This window comes from Aphelocoma coerulescens, chromosome 2 (genome assembly GCF_041296385.1).
Source record: "Aphelocoma coerulescens isolate FSJ_1873_10779 chromosome 2, UR_Acoe_1.0, whole genome shotgun sequence".
NCBI classification, from domain to species: domain Eukaryota; kingdom Metazoa; phylum Chordata; class Aves; order Passeriformes; family Corvidae; genus Aphelocoma; species Aphelocoma coerulescens.
Window position 1 is genome coordinate 57710737 of NC_091015.1, and position 17086 is coordinate 57727822.

Below are 17086 nucleotides of genomic sequence, written 5' to 3' on the forward strand. Positions count from 1 at the left end.
CATATGCTGCTATCACCCGACTGAGGGTGATAATTACTGCACAAACTGTGTTTTAAAAGCAGTAATACACTGTGAGATTCCTGTCACACAAGCCTTGTGCCCAGTGCTGAAAGAGCTGCCAACAGCAGTGGTGGTAGGAGATGCTCATGTCTAGATACCTACACAAGACACGAAGCTTCCACTGACATCAACAGAAGCAATGGTGAAGAAATCAAAAGGCAGAATTTAAAGTCAGGGCTTTTGCAAATGAAAGTCCTCTAAAGCGTTAAAAAACACTTTCAGCTTCATCTTATTTCACAACAGAAAATTAAACCAGATGCATAAATCAGCAACCATCTTGTTGTTACAGCATTATGGATTTCAAATCAAAATACAGCACACATTCATGCCATAATTGCAGTCCATAAGAACTCATTGTCAAATATACAGGAAACGTTTGTAACAAACTGTAAGAAATTAAATAGTAAGGCACACCAGCTATCCTGCCTCTCTTTCTGTGTGAACTTTGAGGACTTCCACTTCAGCTCACAATTTACATTTTTGTGACTAAGTGACAAAACACACTGTACTGATTTCCACAGATTTTGACAATTCAAGAAATCTCTGTCCACCACCCACAGTTGCTGGCACCAACAGATATAGCACAGCTTGTAGATATAGGGCCCAAGTCACTAGATTCCCTGGATGCCCTACTAGCCCTCTTTAAGGAAAGCCCAAAGGACCACGGCTCTCTGCATAATAATTTCATCATCTAATGGGTCATTCATTATGTTTCCTCATAAACAGAAAGGCTACAAAGCCCCATTAATGGATTGCTAGGTGGGTTGTTCTCCCTTTGCTCCCATTAATGAGCACTATGCTTGCACAGCCAGAAACAAAGATTCATTCACTCAAATATTGTGCTTTGACAGGACTGTCTGAGAAGTGCTATTTTTCTTTTTTACATCCTAAAGCACAAACAAAATTTCTGCAGTTGTACCATCAGTGTAAAATTTAGAGCTGCAAACTATCTGCTGAGCATCTACGAAACCATATACAAAGCAAATTAATTAGATTTTTAAATGAAGTTGGGAAAAAAGGTAATCAAAAATTGGAGAGAAAAAAAGCTTGAAAAATAAACATTTGAAAAAATGTCTCCTCCAATTACCAACTTATTTAAACACTAACATGATTCTCATACTTCATAGCATTATTTTAAATTTTAAATCCCATTTTCACTTCATTTACTATTTATAAAATGCTTCTATTTTTCGTAAGAGAATAGGAGAAGTATAGATCAAGCCACGAGTCAAAATTAATGATTCAGTATGTGCCTCTTAATAAAATTAATCTACAAGCCCAGTAGGTGATCAGTCTTCAGTTGTGAAAAGAAATTTGCTTGGGCAGAGAGACTCTGCAAATGTGCAGAGCACTCCAGAGCACCACGGTACCTTCAGCACCGTGAGGAGAAGGTCCACCCCCCTCAGTCATCTCTGCAGCTCTGGGCCACTGCCATCAGCGAGGTCCCCAAGAGCATGACCAACTCAGTTAATAGGGATGCAAAGCCTGAGGGAAGACTGTCAAGTGAGATTTAGGATACCCCAGCAACAAGGATCTTCAGGCACACCAACCTGAAGGCCTCCCTCAAACACTGAAAACCATCAGTTGAAAGAAACATAGACTATTTCAAAGAAGGTATTCACACATGTGCATGTTTTTTCTCTTCAATACTGTCTCCTGCATTTTCTTTTTTAACATCTATTGCAAAAATAAATTATTAGTAGGATACAGATGGCAAACAATGTTCATAACCAATAAGTGAAACCAAATGTTCTGAATTACTTGGGTAGAGAGCAGGTTGACTCTGCAAGGGTTTGGGTTTGTTCCACTGATGGAAGTCAGTGTAAACTCCACATTCCCAGATTTAAAGTTCCCTGTAACTATATAATGCATTTGCTGTAAGGAAGCAGACACACTGTGGTTATTCTGGGGAAATCTGTTACATTAGTTTATGAATTTGCAGGTGAATCAGCTGGTTATAAAGAAGAAAATAATGTGCAATTTTGTGTAAGATGCAGTGTGGTGTCAATATATTAACACAGTATATAATTACAGTAATACAGCAGATGCAGGGAATTATTCTCATGTGAGTCCTAAATTAATAACAATCACATTTACTCTTCTAAGTTTTTTTAGCTGATACTGCCACTAGTAGTCAGCACAATATATGAGATTGTGTTCATGCATGTAAGGGAGTGAATTTATCAAGATTATTTTTAGTATGGCATGAATTAAGTTCTTACTGAAGTCAAAGCAAGGTTTACAATTATTATTATTACTACAAAAATAAGAAAAATCAGGAACTTCTTCACTATTACCATACTGGATACTTAAATCACGTCTTCAAATCCTAAAAATAGTTTAATTTTAAAAATGGGCCTTGCAGAGCCTTTTTGAAGAGGCTCTGAGAACTTCTGAAGGCCTTATCACTAACTCAAGTATTCTTCACTATTTAGGGATCTTCCAAAAAAAATTACAAATCACAAACACAACAACCTACAATACCTGTACTGTACTGGTGGGTTGACCCTGTGTGACAGTATACCCATCCACTTGGTAAGAGCCACGTGCAAGGAAAAAAATATGCAAATATTTGCCTACAAGCCATGCAATCTACTTGTATGATGGATTTCATTTAGCCCATTCGGTATTTCATTTACCCCCCCATGGAATTAGTGCATCACTTGAGAATCACAAAGCCTACTATTCCAGAAAAAGAAGCTTAAGGAGGAAATACCTTTTAAGTCAATAGGATTTTTTAAATTTGAGGACTCTACTGAGAAAACCAAAAAGTATGACCCAGTTATAACTTAAAGACTCAGAAACCAACACAAAGGGAGGGGGAAAGCACACAGGCTAAAAAGATGTAAAGTCTGGCATGTTTTTTTCTCTGTTTTGGTTTTATCTAATATAACCTTTTGATCACCCAAATTTTTATTGCTTGAAAGTACTGATAAAAGCAAAACATTTGTGTCCTGAAAATACAACTTCACAAAACCACAATTGCATATGAATTCATTTCATATTTCCTAACACTTGTCAGGTACCTCAGTTAGTCACCCTTCTGGCAATGTGGTTCTGAAGAAAATGCAGAGCACATCTCCTCCTTCCCTGTAAAACTCTTGATCAGGCACTATGAATGCTTAATGGAGATTAGACCTGAGAGTAAGTCAGTGCATCCTCAGGCAGCTGCACAGTCCCCTTCTCACTCCCAGATCTTCCAGAAAGCACAGGCCCTTTGAGCAGACAAAGCAGCCTCTCCTCTCCATCCCGCCCAGAAAGGTAGCACCATGATATTCAGATAGATGCCAGCAGGATACCTCCAGGTAGCCCACCTCAGTAGGTATTCTGCAGCATCCAAACATTTCACCATTAAAAGCTTCCCAAAACACTCTGAGCATCTGCAAACTTCTGCGAAGCCTGCTTTCATCACTTTAAACAGTCTCCTAATCTGTTTTATTCCCCACAGTGAAAAGATACCACTTCTTGTCAAGGCATCAGTTTAACCAAAGGTGGACACAATATGTAACAGGCATCATTAACCCTACTATGCAGTGTTTTTCCCTGGCTCAGGAGCACTTCTGCATACTTCCGTTCAATGTCAGGTCCAGACTTGGGGAGAGTACCCAGGTAAAATCTCAGGGCAATACTGTGTCCCCCTTTCTTGTGTCTGTGCTCCTTCCCTGGCAGTCAATGATCATTTAAACGCTTTCAGACTCATTTTTTTGTTGGCAGAGTACTGTAATGGTCACTTCAAGATATGGGTGAAGTTTCTTCTTTCTGTGCTTGGAATGATTTCATTGTGAGGGTGACCAGGCACCAGCCCAGACAGGGATGGTTCTGGACATGGTCTTGGGCAACTGGGTCCAGGTGGTGCTGCTTGAACAGGAGTTAGACAAGATGACTTCCAGAATCCTTCCATCCTTAACCATGCTGTCATTTTGTGAAACGCTGAGTCAGTTATTTAGTAAGAAATCCATAGTGGAACAACCCCCCATCACTACCTTTTAGATGGTTTTTGTGTCTGTTCTTTCTTTTATAAGTTGGCCATTTTCCTTTCTGATGTTATAGTTCCTTAAAAGCTATCTTCAGTCCTTACTTAAGCAAGGCCCCAAAGGCACTTTTCTGGACTCATTCCTTACAAGGAAGCTTGTATTTTGGAAATGGTAAAGCTGGAGTAAGCAGCAAAATATTTCTGTGCATCAGGAAGGAAAAATAAAAAAAGAAGATTTTTTTTGTAGCATTAGATGATTTTTTTTCTTCTATCATTATGGTGACTTTAATGCGAGCTACTTCCATTCCCTTCACTGGAGTTCCTCTCAATTTATCTCTGGATGACAGAAAACAGAGTTCATCCCTCAGGCATATTTTTTACATGGACTCTTTAAGGAGAATTCCCCATTACATGCTCATTTAATGCTTTTGATTCTGAGTCAACCCTTGTAAGTGGCAATGAAAAAACCCCAAGCCCTAACTACCTTAACCAGGTATTCACTATTTAATCAAATTACAGATTCTAAAAACATATTGCAGAATGGTAATAGCTATTAGGATACACAGACTAAGGAAGGAACAGGGCATTTCCTTGAGTCTGCCAAGCAAACTAATGCAGTTTCATAGACCTCTATTTGCACAGAAGATAAGAAATGAAATACTAGGGGGGGAAAAAAGCCTGCACTCATTTAAAATAAGTTAATTAGCTCTGAAATAACTGTCTAAGAATCAGGAAGCACAGACTCCACACCAAAAGGACAAATGGAAAGAGACAAGCATGAGCTTTGAATGTTACAATTCTGAAGACTTAGTCACTGCATTAGCAGAGCACACAAACAGTCTGGTATTGTCAGGGCTGACTTCTATACAGCACATAAATCTTTATTATGAGGCACATGCATCTGACAGCCCTGCAGCACACAGGCTGTTGCAAGATGCCTTTCAAAAGAAGCAACAGCCTCACCATGGGTGGAGAAGATGAGTTTGACACTACAGTGCCTGATGCAGTTAAAAAATCTAGCAAGCACTTAGTGTACATCTGCAAAAGCCTCACAGGTAACAGCCAAGCAGCTGTCTGAAAGAACCCCACACAGGAATGCAAGTTCAAAAGGGGAGATCACTGGGGTGGCCAGGAGCCCAAAAATTGAACTTTGCATTTGCAGTGCAATCTTCATTTAATGCATATTACATGGGACAGTGCGTTAATACTCCTCTCCTGAATGAATGGCAACAAGAAGCAAAAAGTAGGTAGGCTAGTGGGACTAGGTGCTGGGAAATAGAATTATTGGGATCAATAAAAGAACTATACAAGCAATAAGCCTGTAAGCAAAGGGCCTGTGTGTGAGAAAAAGTCTCCATGAGAAAATTCTTGTGTGAGAAAAGGCCTGGGAAACAAGAAGGGAGTTTTGAGAAGGTACAGCTGTGTAGATAAGACCGGGAGAGAAGGGGGGTGAACTCTGAATTCTTATAACATAACTGTAGAAACGTGCCAATGTAAGTCCAATTAGGTAGAAGTAGAAACGCGCTTTGATAAGTTTTAAGCGACTTAGGAGTTAACAAGCTGGTATACTATATAAGTGCCTCTGGATTGCTAATAGAGTTTTGCGCTTATCAACCAAATTGGCTGGTCTGCATTTTGCTCCCCCCGCCGGAGTTCCCAGGCTTTCTCCTTTTTACAATTCCAACAGCTAGGAATGGGAAAAACACCACCTGGGGTACTCAGAATCATCATCTGACAAACAAAATGAATAACTGACAAAAAGGATCTTATACAAGGATTCCATGAGGAGAGCAATGGAGTAGCAAGAGCTGGAGAGAAACACTGCTGCTGACAGGATTCAGAAGTTGTGAAGATTTGGGGCACTCTTATGCAGGTGTTCTGATGGTTTAACAGTGTTCTCTTGTTATTTACACTTGTCTTTAATTAAACTGACTGCTCAGTCCATCATCACGTTGGCCTCTATTTTGAAGGCATGCTGTGACACAGTATGGTGGCCTTTCCTGCTGTGCTAGTTTGTGAGTATCTACTGTATCTGCCTGCTGTGTGTTTTTTTGGTTTTAGGATGGAGGCTCTCCTGGGGTTCTGCATTACTACCCTAGCAAAATTATGTAAGCATTGCTGCCTCTTTGCTTTACACCTTGAGGGGCAAAACTCTTTTATCTGCAGTACAAATGCCTGTTTTGATTGTGGAGGCACAGGAACATGTTCTGAGAGTTAGAGAATTTACAGACCTTGGAAGCAAACATCATCGCTGTCAAAAGGCTCATCACCCAACTTAATGAAAAAGGCAGAATTCCAGCCTAACAGTTTAAATTTGTGGATTAAATTCTATCAGAACAACGTTTTACAAGAAGGAGGACCTGAAATTACACCCTGAAAATAGGTTTCATGTATTTAGGGGCTGATGGATGCTAAAACATGGTTTCAAAAAGCCAGAATGGGAATTTAAATATAGATAATTGTTAAAGTACAGTGCAGTTATATTATCACATCTTAATACTTAAAACCACTCAAGATGGCATTGCAAGCATTTGAAGGTAAATGCCTCATTAACAGATTGCTGCTTTTATCATATGAGTCACTAAGAACTTCTGTTATGATGGTAAAAGCACATTAAAAGCTATTAAAAAAAATGTACAAGACAGTTCTTCAAAGCGCTGCCTTCTCTGTAGCACAGGGGAAAAAAATCTGCAAAAAACCAAATGGTACATTTTCTCTGGTATAAGACTATATAATCTTTTTTTTTTTTTTTTCGGAACAGCAGCTGGCCTCTAAACATGTTCAGCAGTTATTATTAAACAGGGATGTGGAAAGGCACAAGTTATTTTCACAGACATTCTTCCCCTCTATTCGGGGTTGCAAGTAAGTCTGGAAGGACTGAAAAAAAGAGGCAGGAATGCTTCATGGAAGCATTTTTCCTTCAGTGACTATGAGGCTTTATTATGTCACCTTTGCCCATCCGTCAGGGTGCTGCAGGAATCTCTTTCAAGCCAAAGTATCTTGTGGACCAAACAGAGGGCCAGATTCTGAGGGATTTCAAAAGATACAATACTTAAAACCCCCAATCTAATGTTGAGGTATCATTGCACAACTCATGACCCCCCACAAGCTTTCCTAAAACTTATTTCCAGAAAACCATCCTGTTTTAAGATATGGATGCAAAAACAGTACCTCCTGGCTCCCTGAACATCTGCTTGAGTACAAACTTCAATATTTTGCCCAGTATTTTCTGGCCAGAACAGGGACTTTGAACACAGAGGAGAAGCCTGCAGGCCAAGGGCACATGCAAACATCCACTCTTCTGTTAGACGGGACAGAAGCACAATGTCCTCTCTCAGGCAGGGACTGTTGTAGGAGCTTCAAAATGCTCTGCTGTCCTCCTGTGATCAAACTAAGATTATTTCTTTACTGAGGGACCTGCCTCTGCTGCTCTCTCCCCAACTGGATTTAATTCTTGATATTCAGGGTGTCTATTGAGACTGAAAATCTTACACAGTACCAATTTATTTCCAGCTAATAGAGGCTCAAAAGTGGTAGCATAGTTTATTATGGAATTCATTAATATCTGATTTTTAAGGATGTAGCATATTCTGTAAGTGGCTGAAAATTACAGTGTTGCATAACTGCTGTGATCTATTTAAAATTACACTTTTCTATTTCAGAAGTTCAAAAATTAACAAGGAAGCGAGAGAGAAAAAGGAAGCAAATTCAAGATTTGAAGACTACCGAAGATTTGAAGATGGTTCAAAAAAACCCCAAAAACCAGCAGGCTAACAAAGAAACTATCAGTCCTCTTGAAATGCCTCACGTATACACATTAATACCATAACAAATTCTTGTTCTGACTTTTGCTTCGTGCCACGAACATTTCTGCCATCTCTAGCAGGAAGACTTATGGATCAGAAGTCATACTCTGAACAATCACTGGCCTGAAGAAGAGGGCCTGTTTTTAATAAACTGTCAAAGACAGCCTCACAAGGCTACCCTGGAAGCAGCAAGCCGAAACAATGGACAAAGATTTCTTGAAACTCAATACTTTTTACATTTCTTTGAGTCTTATTTCCTGCGTTAAAAATGAGGCAGGCTACAGAAGAGCAAAAGGCAATTATATAACCACTCTGAACCACCTCTAACATTTACTTACTCAAATATCAACACCTCATTTCTGAAATGCTCAGACATAAATGCATTACTTTAACCTACTACAGATACGCTGTTACCTCTGAGGAAAGCACAGGGGCCATCTCAGATTTCCAGATCTCTCTCCAGTGATTTGAAAGCATAAGTGACCAAAGAGCATCTTGATTAATGAGCACTTTCTTACTACAGCTTGAACGAGCACAAGGACTAATTACTCATGCAAGAAAGAGCTTTCTTAAACCAAATTACCTACTTGCTATTCCACAGCACTCTCTTCCTGGGCAACCTTCCATCTACCCACACAGAGTAGGTGACAGTAACCTTCTAGGTTTAATAAAACTTATGCTATTAAGTGGTGTGATTAAAAAGAAAAAAAAATAGAAGAAGAAATACCATAGATATCCTCTAAATAACACTTAACTAGTATTTCATCACAGTATAGAACAGCTGTAAAGAGCACATGTCCACCTTCATTATAAACAATTTAGTTTTAATAAATTACATTAGATGAAAATTTAATATGGGAGCTATTAGAACTGGTTCATTAACCCTAACATCTCATTTACAGAATATGTAATTTCTATGGGTCCAGTATACAGCTTACACTGAAGGAAGAATGAAGCCAGTATTTAAGAGTCAAATTAAACTCAACTTCAAGTGTACTAAGTATTTATGTTTTTTCATCTGTATCTTTCATGTAAAAAAGGCATATGACTAAAATGACAGAATGCTTGCTGAAAATAAAAGGCTGTCCTAATTCAACCATCATTAACAAAATAAAAATTAAGGTTTTTTCTAATCATGCTCCTAATTTAATCCCAGACTTAAATAAACAGATTATTTTGTATGAAAAAAAACTTAAAAGCTATGAAAATGTAAGGTAATCTGTTACTTAAATGCTACATGTTACAATGTAGCTACAAAACCTCATAGTTTTTATTATACATTATTCTTTTATTGATGTTCTTACTAAATTCTTACTAAATTATTAGTTGCATCATGTATTAGTTCATCTTAAACCAAAATGTCTCAGCCAACTGCAATGTTATTTCTCAGTTATACAGTTTCTTCATTTAGGCACCCTTTTATTTCTCTACACATTTGTAACAGAAAATGTTGTAATACCGACTGAGCAACAGCAATGTAAATCAGAGGGAAAGTCTGGATATCTCCAGTTTCTGTTTATTTTTTAGTAGCCAAGGAGCAACTGTTCTGTAGAGAAGATGGAAAAGAGGTAACTACAACAGAAAACAGAGGCCCTCTGACTCCATAGTCCCTTGAAGAAAAAAATAGAATGCCAGACTCCAATGAAAATAATAAAAGCAGAAATAAGGGTGTTCGTGTGCATTTTCATGCATCATATGGGTCATAAAAGCAATTCTGCTCTCATGAGATCATTGCTCTCTGTACATATATGATAATTAAGAATAGCATAAGGTGCTTAAACGCAGATGGATTAACACCATGCAGCAAACCAATTGCAAGATAACTATTCTGGCTTACAACAGGGAGGGTAACAAAACTGTTCTTCAAATTCTCTGGCAAACATTGAATTGCTTTGATTGAGATTTTACAAAAAAGGTATTCACATTCAGGTATACATTTGTCACTACTCCCCTATCGCTAAAACATCCCATCTTTCCCATCAGCAAACAACTGCTTAAAGAAATTAAAGTCATTTACACTGAATACCTTATTCAGTCAAAGGGAAAGGCATACTTTTCTGCATGCTCCAAAGGCTATAACATTTGATATCTCAAGGAAGTCTTCTTGGCACTTCAGCCTAGGGTAAAAAAAATTCTAGAGACTATTCTTCATTGAAATTGCCATGTTCAGTGAATACCATTTTACTGACATGCCTGTAGGATCCTGTACAAAAGTTCAGACTCTGAAGATAGTGAAATTGTCACAGCACACCTCAACTAGCATAGATGTTATCTACAGCAAGATCACTCAGTGAATACACAACAGAAACCCAAAGAGAACTTTTCTTCTTTGCTTTTGATTCAAACCACTCGTACACAGAGGAGGCAGAATAACACGGTTTGTATGCCAAACTACAAAAGCCTTGCAGGTTATTCAAAGTACAACTTGAACACTGTGTCTCCTTCTGCTGATACAGTTCATTTCTAGCTTATAAGGAACCCCTGTAACGCACATAACAGCTTAATATTGCCTCAAGTTTTTGAAGCATCTCAAAGGCACCAAAACACTTTCCAACTGAGACAGTATAATATTAACAGAGTAGGAAAAAACCCATGCATCACAAGGATCATAACTCACAATGCTCTTGAAAAATAAAATCGTCAGAACCAAGGATATGAGAATTGGTATGAAATTCATAATAGCTGTGCTACACCCTCAGAACGTATGAAAATGTCTAAACACAGCATTATATATCCCAAGCATCCTACCTTCTCGGTTCTGATGAGCCCTGCCACTCACACTTACATAAAAAAAGTACATGAATGCATGTGTGGGCTGTGATACAGACATGCTTGTCACATGGCTGATGATCTCAACCAAATGAAAATCCTTTCAATTTACCAAACACACCAAACACGTATCCCCATTTCTCCACCTATCTACAGATAGTCAAGTGAATGAATCTGATCCATCTAACCATATGAACAGTTCTGCAAAAAACTCTGAAGTACTTCCAGTTGTTTGATAGGAATTGTGAGGAATATGCAGAACAGAAGGTGGCACGTACACATCTTTTGGCTCCAAATAGGGGTGCACTGACTAACATATTGCCTCAATTCCAAACTTCTTTTTATATCGTATTTCACTGTCTTAAGTTCCCCATACACTTCTGTGTATCTTTAGACAGATGACAGGCAGACACAGATGACAGACAAATATACATTAGAATGGTGACACAAGAGCAGTTTCATACTGAGCAAGACAGATTTCCCATTTTCAGTAGTATTTGAGCTCTTTGACTATAAAAACAACAACAACAACAAAATCCTCCTTCATTCTCTAATCAATTTTTCTCATGAATACTGCTGAGAATAAGATTTCAAAAATTGGATGATTTAGTTAGGCAGGACTTTGTAAGACATGAGATCATTAATTTTTTTTTTTGAAGTTGTTCTCCTTTTTTTACCTACTTTAAATTTCAAAAATCATATGAAAAGAAAATTTGCTTTTAAAATCCACTATTCTTTCATGAGAGCTAGAGACTTAACTGTATTAAAGTCAACAAACACTAAGGCAGTCGAGGTCCTCACTATCTTTTAAAATTTCATTTCTTAAAAAAAAAGCTTTGAAAACAGCATAACTCATTCATATTCCAATGAAATTAAAGAAAAAAAAAAGCATCTTAGATTCTTAGATTAAGCTCTTCATTATAAATACTCTTCAGACTGAAAAATTGCCATTATTGTCTGACTGTGTTTTTAAGAGAGACTTCACTGAGAGTTCAGGAAAGCTGCAGGATTGCACTGCCAGAGACTCAAATCCTAATGAATTTTTTACCATCGTTTTTCCCTCTATGTAAAGCAGCACAGATGAACAGAGAAGTCACAGCCCTCCGCCCAGCTACAACTTCTTCCATAAACACTTTCTTTCTCATATTCCAAACCTCCATGAAGTAGGTACTTTACAGGCATAGGTACATAAAAGTGGATACATGTTGCCCTAAGACAGCCAACTGATGAAAGCACAGAAACACCCCGACCATATTCTCATCCCCTGATTGACACACACTAGTCCTTTCCGAGGCACCCGTACAGGAACGTTGATACCAGAGTTTTCCAGCCAGCTCTTTCATCTCAAAGCCATTAACTCTTTTGACACTTGTACCTCCAAACACCTGCAGGCAGCGAGCACAGGAGGTCTCTGCTGAACAGGATAAATTCACCTCACCGACTGGAGCCAGGGAAGAACTCATCGCCTGCAAGCAGGAGCAGAGATATGACACGAACCCTCACTCAGCCAAAAAATAAGCACAAGGTGCTTATTCAAGCCCACAAGGCGACACTGCAGAGTCATATGCTCTTCTCAAACAGGCACACATACACAGAAGTCATAGCCAGTGCTGAATTTATGAATTCTTGAGTATGTAAAAATATTCTCTCTCCACAGTAGTAGCTAAAGTAGTTTGGAAACCACATGCCATAAAGAGATAATTTATTGCCAAAATGCAAATCTTCAGAACATCTGTCTGTGGGGCCTCTCCATAAATTCACATAAAGCTATCAAGGCTCAGTCTTACAGCACATCATAACCACGATGAACAGCGTTTCAGACGCTCTTCAGATTCTCCGGTATTCTGGACACTGTCCAAGTAGTAATTAATAGAGTCAACACATTCCCAGTGTTTGGTGTTGATTTGGAACTGCACAAAACTGTCTCCTCTGAGAGTAGTGAAATGCAGAACATATGAAATCACATTGGACGCTTTCAGATGTGGAACTTACACAATATTTGCTGTGGATAATAAAATCTCATCAGCCCTTATTCACGCTAGATAATAACAAACTGTTTTCTGTCAGAGACAGGGACATTTTAAAAAAAACATGCCATATCCTCCAGTTATGAAAAGAAACAGCCACTTCACAAAAGCTTTATTTTATGGTAATATCAAAATAATGTAAATAACACACTGGAAGCACCACAAGGCAATATGAGCTTCATATAATCCAGTTACCTACCACCAAATCACTGAAGAGGGAAGAAATCTGCAGCCTGTGTGGTGCTTACAAAATAGCTGTACTTACAGTCAAAAGAGGGGCAAAGCCCTGTGTTTATTTCTGGAATATCTAGGCAGGAATGGTGTCAGCACCAATTTTTAATGGCCTCACCTCCAGTTTGCAAGACCACAGCTGAAAGGGCTATTAGATCCGTTATATCCCTACAACATCCTGCCTGCTGAGCTTGCAAGGATGGCAGTTCATACCTAGCAAATAGCCTTTCTTGCTCACTCTCACCATGCATGAAGCCATAGCTTCACCAGAGCACTCAGATAAAGCTTTGACTGTTGAAGAAGGCTTCAGCGTCCTCTCCAGAAGCACTGTGTAAGCGTTTCCCACAGCACTTCAGTGCTACCCATCTCTGAGATGAAAGCCACACAACAGAGCAAAGCATTTACAGATATTAATATGTTAGTATTATTCTATTATCACGTCAACCAGGAGAAAGCAATGGTGTGAGGGAAAGGTCTGTAGCACTCAGTGCACTACAACAGTGATACAGATGTGAAGGGAAAAGGGAGGACTCTATAAGAAAGAGGAATGCTTAAAGAGCATTCAAACATGATTGTGTTTCATTTAAGAGGGGACTCGCTTTCAGCTCAAAACTGAGCACCAGTTTGCTGCATACTCAGCTTTTTCTTATTCATAACCAAAGACAGCCCTAGCAGGGGGCAGATATTATCAGACCCTGAGGCTAAGCCTTTGCAGCCTGAGTGTTTCATCGAGCTACTGCAATTCTCTTGACTTCTGAAAATCAAACTGTTAGTGCACACTTTATTCAAACCTTTAAAAACATTAGTGCCCAAGTGCTGTTTCACAGATGTCCAAGTATCTCAAGGACAGCCCAGGAAAAGGACCTAAAATAAATTGCCCATGATCTTAAATTTACTACATTCACATGGAAGATTTTTAGGGCTCAGTGGAATAGCAAATACAAATGTGTATGGATCTTGCAAAATTAGGTAGTCACAGAACCACAGAATAAACTGAGTTGGAAGGGACTCACGAGGATCATTGAGTTCAACTCCCAGCCCTGTACAGCACCATTCCCAAGTCCTTCCACCCTTCTACAGGAGAAGCTAATAACATTAAAAAAATACTCTCTGCAACTGGATATATATAAATCACCTCACTGCTGGATATATAAATGAAATAAATGTTTATATTTCTCCTACTAATTGAATACAGGAAGTACACAATTTTCAAATGGGGCTTTCCTGTTGCAATACCAGATACCAAAATTTCATTACCCTGTTGTAATTACTTCCTCTTCATTAGTTTATAGGTAGAGAGGGAGAGGAAGGCTATGTTTAATACACATGTGGCACTTGGCAGAAAAAGTGATGGTGTTTAGGCATGGACACATTACTGCAGCTCATATCAAGTTTTGGTTAGCTTTACACAGGTTCATGGAGGAGCACAGAACTCATGCCAGCACAGGTTTAATCTGCCAGGAATTTTGCAATGCATTTGAACCATCAGAAGGAATTTGTGTTTCACAGAAACACTGTTGTCAAACAGTGAGATTTGAAGGGAAAATAAAGTGGAACCAGGATGGGAGGAGAAAAAAAGGGAATGAATGGTGGCAGGCGGTGGAGGGGAACCAAATCCTAAATAATCAGGCTGGGCAGAAAATTATTCTTGAAGCAGGCAGAGCCAGAACAAGGAAAAAGGCAATCTTCCAAAGATGTTTGGGTTATTTAGGATATAGCTGCATGGTATCAGGTGACTTGCAAAGCAACAAGCTCATTTCTGTAGCAACGTGGTGGCACTAAGGAATCACGAAAAGTAACATTCCAAGATACTGTGCTAATTTTCTTGCAAGGGACCAATTAGGTTGACTTCTCCTTATGTATCATTATAGCCTTAGATAACTGCACCATGAGAGCCCTGTCCTCTCTTCCCAACCTAGTAAACAATAAAGAGCACTCACTCCTGCTGCAAAAACAAATAAAAAAAAAATATATATATATATAAAAATTACACTGTGCAGTCATGGTACAAACCAGCTCTTGTCTTGAGAAAGGGAACAAGGCAAAACACAACAGTGTTGTTACTTACATTCTTGTATTGCTGGTCTTGTTGATAATTACAGATTTTCCAGTCTGATCCACATTGTGATCCATTCCGAAATAAGCTGCCACTCTGTGCACTAGCATCCTCTGATACGACGACATCTGAGGGAACTTTTTATAGTGATTACTAGAAACAAAGGAGACAAACAGCATTGATAATTACATTTCCCTCTAAGCTATGAACAAATGAAAACAGCAATACATTTGATAATTCAGTGGACAGAAATCTCACTGAAAACTTCTCCGTTACACGTTTACATATAAATGTTTGCTACAGAAAGGCTGAAAGAAAAAAAATAAAAAGGAATTAATTTTAGAATTTCTAATAAGCACATTTCTGTGTGCAACATTAGAACAAACAAAGCTCACGCTTCACGATACCTAGTCACTATTCTGTATGTTGGGAAGAACTCGTGCCGCAATCCCCCACATGCATTCATGCTCCCTGCACAACCAATCCTACAGATTTGCTGAGACACTGGCAACAGATTTCTGCCTTTCTCCCAAAGGTCATATGCAGGGCAATTCTGGAAAGATCTAGTTTGGCAAACACTCCTTTTCTCCTCTATTTCTGACAAAATGCTTATTTCCCGTCAGCATAAATTTTTCCTCTGCTGCTATTCTCTCTATTTTTAAAGCTGCAGGAATATTTTATTATAAAGACCACATAGTAGCAAGAATCTCTCCACTAAGTTCAGTTCTATTTTCCAATGCATTAGAATAACATAGCACAAGGGAAAAGCCAAGAGATAACATATTTGATTATTCTCTACGCTAAAAGCTTTAATTATACTTATAGATCTAAATGAGCAGAGGCAGTGCAATTACAACACAATGAAAAGCAAAAGGTTTTCATTTACATCTACTGTATTTTAAGCAGTCCTACCACGTGGCAGGAAACAGAAGCCTGCTCTTGCAGCATGCCAGTAACAGCCCTCAGGAGCACTGTGGTCCATATGAGTGAATCCCTCACATAACTCACACTGCCACACATGCATGTGACTTGATAAACCAAGTGTGGAACTCAACTTACTTGTTGTCACTAATAAAATCAATAATTTCCTGTTCCATTTTCAAGAGTATCATTCTGTCCCTGTCAAAAAGAAATGCAAGGATTTGTACCATCAACTATGAATAGACATTTTATAGGAAAATATTCATATATCAATGTTTGTAAGGCTATTTTGCAAGCACTGTCAGTCATCTTGATTAAAAATGAAACATGCTTTTTTTACCCTGGATCATCTGCAAAAGACTACAGCCTGCTTTTCTGCATCTTCACTGACATACAGATTCTACTCTTCTATGAGCTCAGCTATGGTCTGAAAGCGCTTCCAGCCACAACAGGCTGCAATCAATGCGCTGCCTAGAAAGACTCTCACTGCTATGGATAGCTTTGGTCTTTTTTCACTCTTTTTTGATGGAAAATGAGATTTCCAGCTAAGCTAGATCTTTCACACGAAGAAATTTATGCTACCCACAGAAATTTTCAACATTTTTCCTGAGACGTATCTTCCACAAGGCATTGACTCGCTGCAAGAAAGCTGGACACATCTAATCTAGTTAGAGAACACAATGTAGAATACCCCCTTTGAACCATGGCTCCCAGGAAGCAATGCCAGAGTATTTCTCAGGAAAAATGCTCTGTTTTCAATTGGAAGGTCTCAGATGTTCCTGTTTCCCCTCCTCTCTTGTAAAAAACATTCAGAAGTTGCCGCAGCGTACTTCCACACATTTCTAAGCTTGACAGAGTCCCATCATCCCTTAGCTCTTTTGAACTTTCTCAATTTGCACAGATAAAGCAACTAAAGAATGAAGGACCTTCCATCATCTATACAAGAGGATATGCAAGCTGTTAGGTACCCAATTATTCCGAGTTCTCCTAGGAATAACTGCAGAATTACATGGTACCTATTCAACAGATCCAACTGAAATGAACATTGAAAATCACAATGTATAAAAATGTTACAGATCTCTCCTTGGCTGTTTAGAGGCAAATTTAATGATGAGATGGGCTTGTAGCTCCAAATGAAAACTATGGGAATACTGAGAGCAGAATCTGGCAATGAGCACAGGATTTTAATTGTGTGCAGCATTGCTAGAAGGAAGCTATTTTATATTCATATACAAATCTCCAA

The 17086-nt window shown here is 38.7% G+C and overlaps 1 protein-coding gene across 38 annotated transcripts in view; it reads right to left on the bottom strand.

The window, feature by feature from the left end:
* The window catches only part of ARPP21 (cAMP regulated phosphoprotein 21), a 654082-nt gene that overhangs the window by 78553 nt on the left and 558443 nt on the right, over positions 1-17086 (bottom strand). For all 38 annotated transcript variants that reach the window (XM_069007670.1, XM_069007667.1, XM_069007674.1 and 35 more), the window contains 2 exons: positions 15982-16041; positions 14935-15075 (listed from right to left, as the gene is read on the bottom strand). In XM_069007670.1, the coding sequence (XP_068863771.1) occupies positions 14935-15075; positions 15982-16041 (201 nt within the window). The remainder of the gene's footprint in view (positions 1-14934; positions 15076-15981; positions 16042-17086) is intronic.